The sequence below is a fragment of the Phyllostomus discolor genome, chromosome 6 (genome assembly GCF_004126475.2).
Source record: "Phyllostomus discolor isolate MPI-MPIP mPhyDis1 chromosome 6, mPhyDis1.pri.v3, whole genome shotgun sequence".
Taxonomy (NCBI): Eukaryota; Metazoa; Chordata; class Mammalia; order Chiroptera; family Phyllostomidae; genus Phyllostomus; species Phyllostomus discolor.
The window spans coordinates 23,307,174-23,323,265 of NC_040908.2; the positions used below are offsets into that span (position 1 = coordinate 23,307,174).

General features: G+C 36.9%; 1 protein-coding gene across 4 annotated transcripts in view; it reads right to left on the bottom strand.

Moving 5' to 3' along the window:
• Window positions 1-16,092, bottom strand: part of MAP4K3 (mitogen-activated protein kinase kinase kinase kinase 3) — a 126,727-nt gene that overhangs the window by 95,785 nt on the left and 14,850 nt on the right. For all 4 annotated transcript variants that reach the window (XM_028514721.2, XM_036027887.1, XM_036027885.1 and 1 more), the window contains exon 2: window positions 542-599. In XM_028514721.2, coding sequence (XP_028370522.1) covers window positions 542-599 — 58 coding nt within the window. The remainder of the gene's footprint in view (window positions 1-541; window positions 600-16,092) is intronic.

Sequence of the window (16,092 nt, forward strand, 5' to 3'; positions counted from 1 at the left end):
TGGTCAGAATTCAGGAGTAGAATATGGTAGTTGAAGATGACAAAAAAACACAGAGTAGTCTTAAGGGCTTTACAATAAGCTGCTCAAGTTGGAAAGTATCTACTAAGATAAATTGTGAGAGCTAGGTCTACTGAGAAAAGTGAGACTCCAGAAGTGAAATTACTTGCCCAAGTTCACAGAGCAAGAGAGCAGGACACAAAGACTGAACTACAACCACGTGAATCTCAGTTCACTTCGCTCCACTGCATCACACTGCCCCCGCCACAGGACACTGTCTCCACTACCACTTTGTGGCCAGTCTGCTCCACTGAGTTCAGAGGGAATAAAGCCTCTGTGGGAATTCTCCCCCTGCCCACAATTATTAGTAAATTTTTTGAAATGAGGTAGCTACAGGTCTCAAAGAGGTGTATGAAAACAGAAGATACAAGTTCTGTTTACCCAAAGATACTGGGAACAAGAGAATGATAACCAAACACCATTAATATAAGCCTTAACGATATCTATTGGTGTACAGCAATAAGAAACATCAAATTTCAATTACCTGGTTCCAATTTTATTACTTTAATTGCTGTCAATTCACCAGTGTTAACATTCCGTGCCTAAAAAAAAGAAAAGATAATTGTGAAAAAAGCTTTCATCAAAAACTTTATGTCATTAGCTGTTTATGTTCAGTTATATGAAATATTTTTTAAAGAACTGCAAAACTGATTTATATTTACAAAACAAACGATATGCTATTTACAATGAATTTAATTATTAATCCAACTATAAATTTAATAATATTGGTAACAACAACTAATATACACATAGGCATTGTTATGTGCCAGGTACTATTCTAAGTTTTTTTATATTAATTCATTTCATCCTCAAAGCAATCTTATGAAGTAGATACTAACATTATTCCCATGTTGCAGATGGGAAAACAGAAGCACAGAAAAGTTAAAGAACTTGCCAAGGCCATACAGCTGGTTAAGCGACAGTGCTGGGATTCTCACCCAGGTGGCCTGACTCCAGAGTCTGAGCTTTATTTATTTGCTTATTTATTTAAAAGATTTTGTTTATTTATTTTTAGAAAGTGAAGAAGGGAAGGAAAAAGAGTGAGAGAGAAACATCAATGTGTGGTTGCCTCTTGCGTATCCCCTCTAGGGGACCTGGACTGCAACCTAGGCATGTGCCCTGACTGGGAATCAATCAGCAACCCTTTGGGTCACAGCCCGCACTCAATCCACTGAGCTACACCAGCCAGGGCCAGAGTCTGAGCTTTAAAGCACTACACTCTGATGCCATTCATTCAGCATGTTTAAATTTTTGAATTTATTAACTATTCTTAAATGTATTCATTTAAAAACCTTAGAATATGAAAAGCTAACACAATTATTTAACCATGAAAACAACCCTCATGTACACACCTGACGGTAACAATCGAATCAGTGAATTCAATACAAACCAAATATATTTTTATAAGCCATATATTAAAAATCACTTTATAAATTATAAATGACAGAAACTGTTCAATTTGTATAAAAATGGCAGTAATTCTTTGTCAAACTGTTTTATAATGGAATCAGAACTTGTAAACTATTTTAAACTGTTATACTTGGGCTATTAACTAAAATGTAATAAATTTTACATCAAACAATAAAGGCCAATATATGTGATTCCTTGATTACAGAAAAGTGCATTCATGTGACCAGAATTATTCTTAGCTGCAACACTCTTACTAACGAATTGGTGATGATCAGTGAACCACCCATGAGGGACGATAACAGCATTAACAGTGGAATCCTTCTACAAATACTGAGGCATTTAAATTATCAGCCAAGGGTCTAGACAGGTAGACCAATATGAAGACACAGCCATGTGTCTTCAGCCACTGCTGAAATGTGAAATTCAACCTTTTAACTAAAAACAAAAACAAAAACAAAGGTATTAAAAGACCCCCCATATGAATTTTTTAAAAATTAAAACAAGATTTGCAGGGAAAGCCCTTTCCTTCAGAAAAAAATACCCATTACTAATAAACACTTATGATACCAACTTAAGATAGGCAGTATAAAACAGATTTGGACAGCTATTTCAAACTAAATTTAATTTCCATTAAATGCAATAGACATTTCAAATGGAGCTAGGTTAAATATTTATTCCCTTTCCTATGATGAGAACACACACACACACACACACACACACAATGAAATAAAAATAAAATCAGAATAACACCATTCTGGAAGCATTTTGTATAGGAGGGAGGGTGTACCTGTAAAATATTCAGGTGTATCACAGTGTTAGTGATGAATCTTCTCAAACACTATAAAAACAACTAGCCTTTTCGCACACTTCAGTATCTTTTCTCTTAGTCTCCTCCTTGACACTGATATTCTGTCCTTCAACCCACATTTTTGTCAGCACTTATCCAGATAAAATAAGGCAAGTAACCACTCCTCCAATTCTTAATTCTCCATTTTAAAATCCTGCCATGGTTCTGTTTTGCTCATTAAAAAGAAACTGAGAGTATGAGTGATTTCATTATGAAACAGCTGAGAAAATGTGAACCCCCAGAAAGCTAAAGCGATTTTTACAGATGAAATTTTGTTCCGATTAACCACAAGAGGGCACACTCTCTATTGACAACAGTATCTGTCCAAAATGGCTGTTTTTGAATACAATCTTTCAAAATTAAATCAGGCCAGAATTTTCTAAAGGTGTAACAGCTTTAAAATTGTGGTTCTCTAGAATCAGTAAGAAAACAAGACAGTTAAAATGATTATGCTATTTCTGCCTTATGAAATATTTTCTAATATGTAACTTGACAGAATGAAGATAATTCACAAAAAAGAAAAAAATTTTAAATGCTTATTAAATAAATTTAAGCTTTTACATATCAAAATTCATACTTATTGCCCTGGCTGGTATAGCTCAGTGGATTGAGTACTGGCCTGCGAACCAAAGGGCCACCGGTTTGATTTCCAGTCAGAGCACATGCCTGGGTTGCAGGCCAGGTCCCCAGTTGGGGGGGCATGTGAGAGATAACCACACAATGATGTTTCTCTCCCTCTCTTTCTCCCTTGCTCCCCCTCTGTCTAAAAATAAAATAAATAAAATATTTAATAAAAAATTCATACTTATTAATAAAAAGTCTTTAAAGCATATGAGTCATCCAAAACCTCGGTCTTCTGGGTAAAATAAATAATAGTTATGTCTCTAAATTTACAATGGTCAAGGTGACAAACTGAGATAAATTTTAAAATATTATCTCTAATACCCTGTAACTGTTATTCTTTTTTAATCACCTACAAAAGTTTATTAGGAGGAAAAACATGAACAAGGCAAACATGTAGAGAGTTAAAAATTCTTAATTGAGTATCAATAATGTGAAGTTCTCGGACTTGCTCAGGGCAGGAAGCTGAGCAAGCTTCTAAATGTCTTCCTCTACGTTGCTGATCTGACCACCACTCTTCACATGCCTTCCAAGTGATGCTCAGATCATCCTCTTGAGCTTAAAACTCTTCAGGGACACACACCAATGCTTTAAAGACAAAAATTCGTATTCCCTGTCAGAGAATTTAAATTTTTCACTAAATATAGCACTTGGAATATAATTTAAATACCATAAAGTCTACTCTTTTATATGTACAATCTAGTGGTTTTTAGAATATTCAGTTATGCAACCGTCATTACTATGTAAGTTTGGAATGTTTTCATCACCCCAAAAAGAAACCCCAGACCTATTAAAGCAGTCGTTCCCTATTCCTCCCCCTCCCAGGCCCTGACAACTACTGGTGTACTTTTTGTCTCTGCGGATTTGACTATTCTGGAAATTTCATATAAATAGGATAATACAAAATGTGGTCCTTTCACTGAGCATAATATTTTCAGGGTCATGTTGTACCATGTTTCACTACTTTATTCCTTTTCTTGCCAAATAATATTTTATTATATGGAAATACCACATTTTGTTTATCCCGCTGTCATCTGAAGGCTATTTGAGTTGTTCCCACTTTCAGGCTATACAAACAATGCTTGTATGAATATTAGCATATAAATTTTTGTGTGGACCTATGTTTTCAATTCTTTAGGGTACAGACCTAAGAGTGGAATCGCTGAATCATATGGTGACTCCATGTTTAGCTTTCTGATGAACTGTTGAACTGTTTTCCCCAATGGCTGCACCACTTTATGTTGTCACCAGCAATGTATGAGGGTTTCAATTTCTCCACATCCTTGCTAGTATTTGTCATTTCTGTCATTTTTATTTTAGCTATCCTAGTGGGTGAGAAGTGATATCTCATTGTGGTTTAACTTGCAATTCACTAATGACTAATGATAATGAGCATCTTTTCATCATTCCTTATTGCCCATTTGGATATCTCCTTTGAAGAAATGTCTATTCAAGTCTTTGCCCATTTTAAATTGCATTGTTTGTCTTTTCATTGTTGTAGTTTAAAGAATTCTTTATAGATCCTGGTGTATCTCCTACCAGTTACATGATCTGCAAATATTTAATCTTATTCTGCGGATGGTCTTCATTTTCTTGATTGTGTTCTTTGAAACAATTTTTTTTAAATTTTGATAAAGTCCAACTTACCTATTATTTTGTTGCTTGTGCTTTTGATATTGCAGCAAAGAAACCATTCCCCAATCCAAGGTCAGTGATTTTTCTCCTATGTTTTCCTCTAAGAGTTTTATAGTTTTAGCTCTTCCATATAAACCTATAACCCATCTCGAGTGAATTTTTTTATGGTGTCAGGTAGGGCTCTAATTTCATTCTTTTGCATGTGGATATGGGATTGTGAAATACAACATTTTCACTACAAAACCCTATTCTATTTAGCCCCTGTCTATCCTTCCAGTCATTCCCTAATTTGCACTTTATGCTTTAGCCAAACTAAACAACTTGCCACTCCCCCATGCTTTCCACACTTTTTGCACTTTGGCACATACTCAGTAGCCAAACACTTGCCCCAACTCCCTCCCTTGGCTTAACTCCAAGACATCTTTAAAAGCTGTCAGTTTAAGTTATTATCACTTTCCACAAGCTTTTCCCTAACACCTATTCTGGCTTAGGCACACCCCACCCCCAACCAAATAGTCCCATAATCCTGGGTAATCTTTCTCAAATGGGTGTGGGGCCTGGTGAGCAAAACCCTGCAGCTCTAGAACTGATCTCAGTTTAGAGGGGCTCTTGAAAACTATTACAGTTCAAAGCTGTCTCAGAATTCAGTTTGGTTCAGTTAGCTTTTAGAAAGCATTCATATCAGAACTAGTTTAGAAAAGAATTTTTCTGAGATGACTTCACGCGGACTGCCACATCATCTCTAACTATCAGACAGGTAGTCCTGGAGCAAGAGCTGGAATAATCAAGAAGCAATGATCAAGAGGCAAAGACAGAACACAAAAAAGTGTGGTATAGTCATTATCAATAAGAAAACAACCTGACTATCTACTATTACCAAGCACCTCTGGGCATTCAAAACTTAATCTTTAGAAATGGTTGTCCAACATGAATATAAAGAAAGGTTCTAAAATGGAAGTGAAGAAAAGCAAAGTTTAATCCTAGCTCTGCCAAGAACAAGTAATGGGATCTGAGCAAGTAATTTCCCTTGTTATCTTCTCCCCAACTCCCTCCTTCCAGTTTAAAAAGAAAGTAAAATTTACAAAATAGAAAGTAAGAGACTATTTCCAAGGTTCTCATTCTAAAAGTCAATGCTTACATCAAATAATTTAAGTCTAAATTATCAGATTCCATATAGAAACCAGCTAGCTGATTACAGAATAACCATACAAGAAGTTTAAAAACAAAACAAAACAAAGCAAAACACTGATTCTGAATCAACAGATTTATGCGGGACCCAGGAATCTGCATTTAAGGCTACCAAGGTACTTCTGATGTTCAGCCAGGTTTGGGGACCTGGTCTAAGGCACTAAGCCATTTGAATTTTCTGAAGTATAAATACCAATTTCTAAGTCTGAAAGGGGTACTACAGGGATGGTTTTATGAAGGAGATACCATTCAAGCAGAGGTTTAAAAATGGGCTGGGTCAGAAAAAACACATAAGAAAGATGGGAAAGAGGGCATAGAAATAAAAGCATGAGCAAAGGCACAGGGACAGAAAACAGGCTATTTTGAGTGTACTGGGCATGCCAAACTTCAGGGTACCTCCCATATAAATACTCCCTTTCAGAGGAAAAGGGCTAACCCGGAGCCACTGGTAAAGAAATCACTTTATTTGCTTTTCTACAGTTACTTGGAATAGGCATGAGCCTACCACAAGGGCAACCAATTTATAGGAAGACTAATACCCAGGGTGACATACATCCCTGACTTGCCCAAGACATTCCCAGTCCAGGCCTATTGTCCAAGCAGGTTAATAATGGCCCTTTCACTCTCAAAATTCTAATTAAAATTTTATTTAATTTGGTAATCTTAACGATAAATTGGCAAGAAACTGAGCTGATGTGAAAAAGGGAAATATACCTATCAGATTCTCAAAAATATGGGTCAGCAAACACACATTTTTAATAAATAAATTTTAACTGGAACACAGCTATTACTCATTAGTTTAAGTATTAATGTCTATGGCTGCTTTTACAATACAACAGGAGAACCAAGTAGTTGACTGAGATAGAGACCAAATGGGCCAACAAAGCCTCCAATATTTACACTCTGGCCCTCTACAATTCAGAAAACACTGAATTCCTGCTATAAAACGGCACTATCCAATGAAACTTTCTGCATTGCTGGAAATGTTCTATATCTGCAGTGTCCAATATAGTAGCCTTATGTCACATGTAGCTATTGATTCACTGAAATGCGGCCAGTATAACTAAATAACTGAATTTTATTTAAATCATTTATGTATGAAATAAGTTATTTAAATTTGGAAGTTTCAATTTTTTAAATGAAGATATCACTAGCATCTAACCCTAGGTCAGTTTTTTGTATACGACATGATGATTTGATATATGTATATATAACAAAATGATTACAATAATAAGTTTAGTTAACATACATCACATGATACAGTTACAACTTTTTCCCTTATGATGAGAATTTAAGATTTACTCTCTTAGTATCTTTCAATATACATACACTACAGTATTGTTCACTACAGACACCATGTTGTACATTACATCCCCAGAATTTATTTAGTTTATAACTAGGGGGAAAAAATCAACTTTTGAAAATACAGTTCTGGTTGTTAGAACACATGTAGAGGTTTGTGTAAGCACCATCACCACCATCTGGAAACAGAGAGGTCCCGCCACCACAAAACACCCTTGAAAGTCATATTCTTCCCTTACCACGCCCCCTAACAATCACTGTTTTGTACTTTGCCAGTAGTTTTGTCTTTTCAAGAATTTCATATAAATTAGGACTTCCAGCCAAGGCGTAGATATCTAGATACACTTTGCCTCTTTGCACAACCAAACGAAGGACAACAAATTTAAAAACAAGAAATAACCAGAAATGCCAGAAAACTGAACTGTACGGAAGTCAGACAACTAAGGAATTAAAGAAAAAATATTCATCCAGACCAATAGGAGGGGTGGAGATGGGCAGCCTGGGTAGAAACTACTCATGGCAAGTAGGCAGCTGGTGGACCAGGCCAGGTGGCAGCTGGCAGAGCGGGTGGTCCTACATTTGTATGGGGATAAACCTGGAGGAATAACTGGCTAGCAAGACAGACTGCACAACCCAGGGTTCCAGTGCAGGGAAATTAAGCTCAAAACTTCTGGCTGTAAAAACCAATGGGGATTGTGGCAACAGGAGAAACTCCCAGCCTCACAGGAGTTTGTTAGAGAAACCCACAGAGTCCTAGAATGTATACAAACCCACCCACCAGAAGGGGATCAATCAGGAGGGAATCAACACCAGAAGGGCCCAATTTGCTTGTGGGTAGCAGGAGAAATGACTGAAAGCTAGCTGAGAGCCAAGCAAGCAGCATTGTTCCCTCTTGGACCCCTCCCACACAGATAGTGCCACAATGCAGTGACCTGGGTTGCCCTGCCCTGGAGAACACATAAGGTTCCACCCCTTAAAAATGTAATAGGTGCATCGAGACAAAGAAATATGGCCCAAATGAAAGAACAGATCAAAACTCCAAAAATAGAACTAAGCGATGAAGAGATAGCCAACCTATTAGATGCACAGTTCAAAACACTGGTAATCAGGATGCTCACAGAAATGGTTGAGTATGGTTGCAATAGAGGAAAAAGTGAAGGCTGTGAAAAGTGAAATAAAGGAAAATGGACAGGGAACCAACAGTGATGGGAAGGGAACTGGACTCAAATGAACAGTTTAGAGCAAAAGGAAGAACTAAATATTCAACGGAAACAGAATGAAGAAACAAGAATTCAAATAAATGAGAAGAGGCTCTGGAACCTGCGGGACAACTTTAAACATTCCAACATCTTAATCATAAGGGTGCCAGAAGGAGAAAAGGAAGAGCAAGAAATTGAAAACTTATTTAAAAACTCAATGGAGGAGAACTTCCCTAATCTGGCAAAGGAAATCAACTTCCAGGAAGTGCAGGAAGCTCAGAGAGTCCCAAAGAAGTTGGACTCAAGGAAGCACACACTAAGGTACATCATAAATACATCAAGATTAAAGATAAGGAGAGAATCTTAAAAGCAGCAAGAGAAAAGGAGACAGCTACAAAGGAGTTCCCATAAGTCTCTCAGCTGATTTCTCAAAAGAAATCTTGCAGGCAAGAAGGGGTTGGAAAGAAGTATTTGAAGTCAAAAAAGGCAAGGATCTGCAACCTAGATTACTCTATCCAGCAAAGCTACCATTTAGAATGGAAGGGCAGATAAAGTGCTTCCCAGATAAGGTCAGGTTAGAGGAGGTCATCATCACCAAACCCTTATTATATGAAACGTTAAAGGGACTTATCTAAGAAAAAGAAGATGATCAAAACTACGAACAGTAAAATGACAACTCAAAACTATCAACTGAACCTAAATAAATGAAAACAAAAAAACAAAAACTAAGCAAACAACTAGAAAAGGAACAGATTCACAGAAATAGAGATCACATACAGCGTTATCAGTGGGGGGAGACAGGGGTGAGGATGGGGGAAAAGGTACAGGTAATAAGAAGCATAAATGGTAGGTACAAAATAGACAGGGGGAGGTTAAGAATAGTATGGGAAATAGAGAAGCCAAAGAACTTACATGTATGACCCATGAACTAAGTGGGGGGAATAAGGGTGGGAAGGGAAGTACAGGGCTGCCCAGGAGGGGAATAAATGATGGGGAAGTGGGGACAACTGTAATAGTATAATCAATAAAATACATTTTTAAAAAAGAGAAATGTATATCAAAACCACAATGAGGTATCACCTCACAACTGTCAGAATGCCTTGAACTTTGAAAATGCATGTTGTACTATGCAGCACAAAGCACACTGTTCACCTTGTTCAAGATATAGTGGCATTTTATATGTCAATAAAAAATTGGCAACATTTGTGACAGACAGTAAATACTTTTGACAATGTAGATAATAAAGGTTTTAGTAATAGCCCGTTCAACACAGGTCAGACTGAGATTACGCCAAAACTGGCCAGGTGGAGGAGGTAAACAGCAGCCTTCAACCCAGTCAAGGAATGAACGCACAAAAGGAAAGGCCACTTCCAATATCTACCTGTCACATCCTATTCTTCCTGATAAAACAAAGAAAGGCCATCTCACTTCTATCTTTGGGGTGGCTGAGAGTTCTGTTTAGGAAGAGGGAGAAGAGAAAGAAGACGACCTTTTGCACCTCACTAATAAGTGGAAGTGGCCTGTTTTTAAAGTATTTTTAGGACTTCATTAGTTAAGTAAAAGGTAAGACAAAATGGCTATATTCTAGTAAAGGCTGCCCCAGCTGCCCAGGAGCCAGGTTAAGCAAGCCTGGCAATGACTTCTAGAGAAACAGAACCTAAGTCACAGCCATATCACTCAGAGAAATCTGAGCACTTACATACAAACTGTGCCAAAAAGTTAACGGCTCCTGTTACAAGCATACATTTTAGTGTTTATTACAAGAGACTGTTCTAAGTGGGATCTTTGTTCTCATATCTAAGATCTAGCTGGGTAAATAATATTTATATGGGGAAAGGTTGAAACTGATTAAAAAGAGGTATTTTATATTTCTGGGAACTTTTAAAGGCATGCTCACAAAAAAAAGAAAAACAAGCTGGTGAGTTTAACAACAAGAACCCATTCCTGTGGCAACATAAGCAGACAATTTACCAAAGCATCTCTTTTAAGTTCCAGACCCATTTAACCAACCAGACAATGCCACCTGTCCCCCATATACCTCAGATTCAGCCCTTCCCCTCCAAACCCTGCTATTCCCCAGGTGTAATGCCACTGCACAGCACATCCACCATCCAAGCAGAACCCTATAAACCAACGCCTCAATCCTTCCCTGCCACGCTCCACCTCTCCAGTCACAGAATTATGTTTTATTGTATCTTTTTACCTCTGTTTCTACTCCTAGTGCCTCAGGGTTCAGCCACCATCTCTCCTCGGAAATACCAAACAGACTCCTCCAGTCTGACTTGACTTTTACAATCCATACATCTAGGCTTTAACTTTTATTATCTCAAGTTGTTCATAGTATTTCCTTAAAGAGTTTTTAAACATGTGCTATATATCTGCTTTTTGTTCCTAATAATAATAAATATTACTTGTGCCTTCGCTTTTATTTCTTGTGTGATCTTGTAGGGGTTTTTTTTAAGGATTCTATTTATTCACTCTTTTTAGAGAGAGGGGAAGGAAGGGAGAAAGAAAGGGAGAGAAAGAAACAGCAATGTGCAAGCAAGAGATACATGGTTGCCTCTCGCACGCTCCCAATTGGCCTGCAACCCAAGCATGTGCCCTGACTGGGAATTGAACTGGCGACCTTTCAGGCCACCTTTCAGTTCGCAAGCCAGCACTCAATCCACTGAACCATACCAGCCAGGGCAGAAGTTTTTCTTTTTTACATCTTTTCAAATATCCAGCATCAGATTTTATTAAGCAGCTCTTTTTCTTCTTTAATTTCTGCCCCTCCTTATTATTTATCTCTTCTAGTGCCTATGAGTTTACTCTGTTTTTTTTGTAATTTCTGGGGGAGGAGAGTAAGTGCTTAATCACTGTATTTTTTGTTCTTTCTCGTTTTTAAATAAATGAATTTACAGCTGTATATGACTGCAAATCCTGCTTTATCTGTATACATACTTTTAATAATTTTTCACTTGTATAAATACTGTGCAATTTTCACTGTAATTTTCCCTTTAACTACTGAGTAAATACAGTAGTTTTTAGCTTTCAAAAGTATGGCACCTGGCCAAGACAGAGTTAACAAGGACCAGTTTTATCCTTACCCTGAAAAACTTAAAAAAAAAAATAAACAATATATTAAACAGCTATCTTTAGACACAACATCCAGTAGTACACTACAATGATTCCTGAAAACAGAAAAGCAAAACCCTGCGGGGCTCTACAACTGCCTCAGCTTCCAGCCCAGAGATCATTTCCAGGCCTCAGTGTGGGGATGGGGAACCCACATGGAATCTGGTGGTCTCCCTGAGTTGAGGAGAGAAAGCTGGAACCTGGGGAAACCAAGGCAGCTAGAATTCATAAAACAAAGAGTACCAGGAAGGAAAGAAATGCACAGAAAGAGACCTTTGGATATCTGTAGACAGTCCATTTCCATCTCAAATTTTCAGATCAGTATTGATCCCTGTGTGTGTATGAGAAATACGTAAGATTTAAAGCAGAACTACCAGAAAGGAGGAGAGAGAACAATTCCCAAATCTCATTAAGGGCAAGGCATAGTTCTTATTCCCACCACTTAGAGTAGAAAACCTCATATTTTAAGAGGCAATAGGTAAGAGTACTTAGGATACTGTCTCAGTATTGGGGAAAATTGGCCCTAAAATACAGGCTGTTCTGTTCCCACCTATGTTTAAAAACAAACCTCAAAAGGGTCTGTTTCCAACATAACTTCATGGTACCACAGAACAAAACTCAAGAATACATTAGCATTAGTGAGCCCAAACTGGTGTGGCTCAGTGGGCTGGGTGTACTTCTGCAAACCAAAAGGCTGCAGGTTCGATTCCCTGTCAGTGCACATGCATGTGTTGCCGGCCAGGTCCCCGGTTGGGGATGTGCAAGAGGCAACCATGGATGTTTCTCCCCTTCTTTCTCCCTCCTTTCACCCCTCACTAAAAAATAATAAAATCTTTATTTTAAAAAATCCAAAAACAGAATTAGTACACAAGGACATTAAATAATACATTATTTTATTAGGGCAATAAAATAATAAAATATTTTAAGTACATTCTATAAGTTCATGAAAGTAAAGACTGAGCAAGTTAAGTAGAAACATGGAATATTAAAAAAACCCATATATTAATAGATGAAAACTAAAGTAACTGAGTTAAAAAAAAAGTACACTGGATAGGATAACAGCAGATTAAACACCACAGATAAAAAGATTAGTAAATTTTAAAAATAGCCAATCTAAACTATGCAAAATGAAACAGTGTCAGCTGGCTGTGGAACAACTTCAAATGGCCTAATAAACAGGTAAACAAAAAAATTTTGAGCCCTGGCTGGTGTAGCTCAGTGGATTGATCATGGGCCTGTGAACCAAGGGGTTGTTGGTTCAATTCCCAGTCAGGGCACATGTCTGGGTTGCAGGCCAGGTCCCTAGTGGGAGGCATGCAAGAGGCAACCACACATTGATGTTTCTCTCCCTCTTTCTCCTTCCCTTCCCCTCTCTCTAAAAATAAATAAACAAAATCTTTTAAAAAAAAGTTTTGAGTAATGGGCAGAATTTTTACAAATTTCATAAAAAGTATAAACCCACAGGTAAAAGAAACCTTGATGATCTCCCAGACAAGAAACATGCAGAAAACATTAAAGCACATCTTCATCAAATGTTTGAAAACAGTTATAAAGGGAAAACCACTAAAAGCAAGAAAAAAAATCCCACATATTAGTACAGAAGAACAAAGATAAGAATAAAAGACTTCTGATTAAAAGTAATGCAAACTAGATAGAGTGAGGCAACATCTTAAAGTACTATAGCAAAAGACTCAACCTTGAATTATACACCAAAAAAATCTTTCAAAAATGAAGGCAAAATACTTTGTTACACATATGAAAGCTCAGAAAAAGTTCACCACCATCAAACTTCACTAACAGAGACACACTAAAGTAAATCCTTCAAACATAAGAAATGATACTTGACAAAAACATGTATTGCTATGAAGGACTTAAAGGTATCAGAAATAATAAATATACAAGATTTCTTAATTTTCAAATCTCTTTAAAAGATAAATGATTAAAGCAAAAATAGTAACAGTGTATTGTGAGACTGTACAAGTAAAATGCAGGGTGAGGCAAAAGTAGGCTTACAGTTTCGAGCATGCAAAACAGAGTTTATCCTTGGGTTATTAAATAATTATTGCATTATTTTCCGAAAGAACTGTAAACCTCCTTTTGTCCCATCTGTATCTGACAACAACAGAACAAAGGACAGAGGGGAATAAATGCAACTATGCTGTTGTTAGGTCCTTATGCTACGTATGAAGTGGTATAAAATCAATCGAAAGTTGACAGGTAAATTAAAATTCTAAAGCAACCACTAAAAATATAACAGAGGTACAGCTAATAAACCAATGCATGATATAAAATGGAATCATAAAAAATACTCAATTCAAAAGAATGTAGAAAAAGAGGAAAAAGAAAACAAAGAACAGATGGGAAAAATAGAAAACAAATAGCACGATGATAGATTTAAATCAAACCATGAATATGCCAAAATTATTAAGCCATAAAATTTAAATATACACAATTTACCTTATATCCATTACAACTCCATAAAGCATCTTGTAAAAAGAAAAAAAAAACCTTAAAGGTAATTTCCACATTGTAACTTTTTTTGCCATACTCAGAATCTGTATTCGTACTACACCACAAAACTTAAAATATATTGCTAAAATAAATTGCTCTGTGATGCTTGTTTGTATGTCTGTCTGCCCTGCTGATGCTGTAAGCTCCTGGACTGTCTTATTTGTATTTTCATACCTAGAGCCAGGCAGAGTAGTGTTCATATATAATAAGTGCTCGATACATGTGTGATTAATTGAATACATGTTTTTTAAAACCAAATGCCGTTTTCAGTAAATAAAACTGAAGGCCTGAAAATAGGTACTATATGGGAATATGAAAGGTAGTTAAAAATGAGTAATATCTTTGAACCTCAGTAAAGATCCATTTGAGACCAGATTAGCTGTTTTGGTATAAACACTTATTCTTTGTGAATTTCTTCAAAAAAAAGTATAGTGCTCAGAGAGAGCAGAAATCAGAAGAAATAAATAAACATAGTAGATACTGAAATAAACTCAGTTAAAAACCAAAGATGACACAGTAATTTAACACTGGGCAGAAACAGACTAAAAATAATTATCTAGATTCTCCATGCAATCACTGGTTTTGTGAGTCTGTATATATGCCTATTTACCTAGTATTATAATAAGTGTAAAGACAGAAGTATAATTCACAATCACTAAGATAAGGACAGAGTGGTTCAGGGACAAAGTTGCTTTAATAGGGTCAGAAGTGCTTAAGCATATAATTTCTAAGTATTAATTCCAATAATGCACTAAAAAATAGCGGAAATATACTACTAAAAGTATTTTGAAAAACTCTCGAAAAAGCAGAAACAAAATGCTGTGTATAGGTACAACATTCTCTTTTTCAATATTCTTTAAGTTTTTCTGATTTCATCAGAGAAATATCTAACCTAGAATAGTGGAGGAGGGCTGCTAATCTGTCTTATAACAAGAAAACAGATTTCTAGCTCAGGAACAGGCCACTGAATTAAGTTAAGTACAAGAGGCAGAAAAATGCTAGATGGATTGTCAGGATATAACACCAGTAGCCAGCCAGAACCAAGAATTCAGAGTTCCCTGTAGTGATGCAATAACCTGCACCCACTTCAGTAACTTAGAACTTCACAGTTCTAGAAAATTAGGAATATAATCATGACAAAGCAACTGGTAATGCTGAAAAAAGCCTCAGAATATTTTTTGTAAAGCTCTGTATCTATATAAATTTTGGTTGGGTGCCCACACATTAACATAACAAACTCTACTTAAAACCATTATAGTCATTTAATTTTAACAGCCAAGAATCTCAATACATGATTTTGGGGGAAAACAAACAAACAAACAAACAAACAAAAAAACCAAAACACAAGTGTACAAAGAAAAACAGAATTTGTTTTCAAGAGACAAATGTTAACATAATGAAAATGGTATTTAAAGAGGACTTAGCAAGAGAGGAGAAAACTGTGGCCCTGAGTGGTTAAGTTACTGAACCAGTCATTCATCTAATTGGAGTGCTAGGAGCAGAACTGAGGTTCTCCTCACCATTATCCTCTGGCCCCGAGGTTGGCGACCAGGACAGTGCAGCCTGGTGGAGGGGCTGTATACGGAGTCAGTGGTCTGGCACAGGTGAAAAGAAATACAGTCACAAAATATATGAAACCAATGACTGACTGTCAAAATCCGGTCACAGCCAGTTACTAACAAAGACTGGGACTAACTGGGAGAATCCATGTGCTACACTTGGAACAACCAACATGGTGGAGGTGCACATTCCAGGAACAGGGACAAAGTGGACGAGAACACAATCAGAAAAAGTCACAGGGAAGGCAAGACCAGGTAGAGGTAGGCATAGTATGTCACCAGATAATGGAGTCTGTTCACAATTGTCTTTCTCAGAGCTACTTGGAGTGCTACTCGGAGGATTCTTGGAGTGCAAGACACCTAGGATCCTCTGCCACTCGTGGTGGTAACAGCACACACAGTAATTCACAGATTCTCATTACAGTTTCCCAAGCTGACCATAAACGAAGAGTAGCTCAAGGCATATCTGCTAGCTAAATGTTATTCTCAGTGTAATCATTAAAATATTCTGCTTATGATTTTGTTTCTCTCAGTCTTGATACTTTTACCACAAACAACATCTACAAAGAAAGAGCCAAGCCTGGGAACCAGAAACATACCCACCGAACTCTCTATCAAAAACAAACACAAGAAGCAAAAAGGTGCC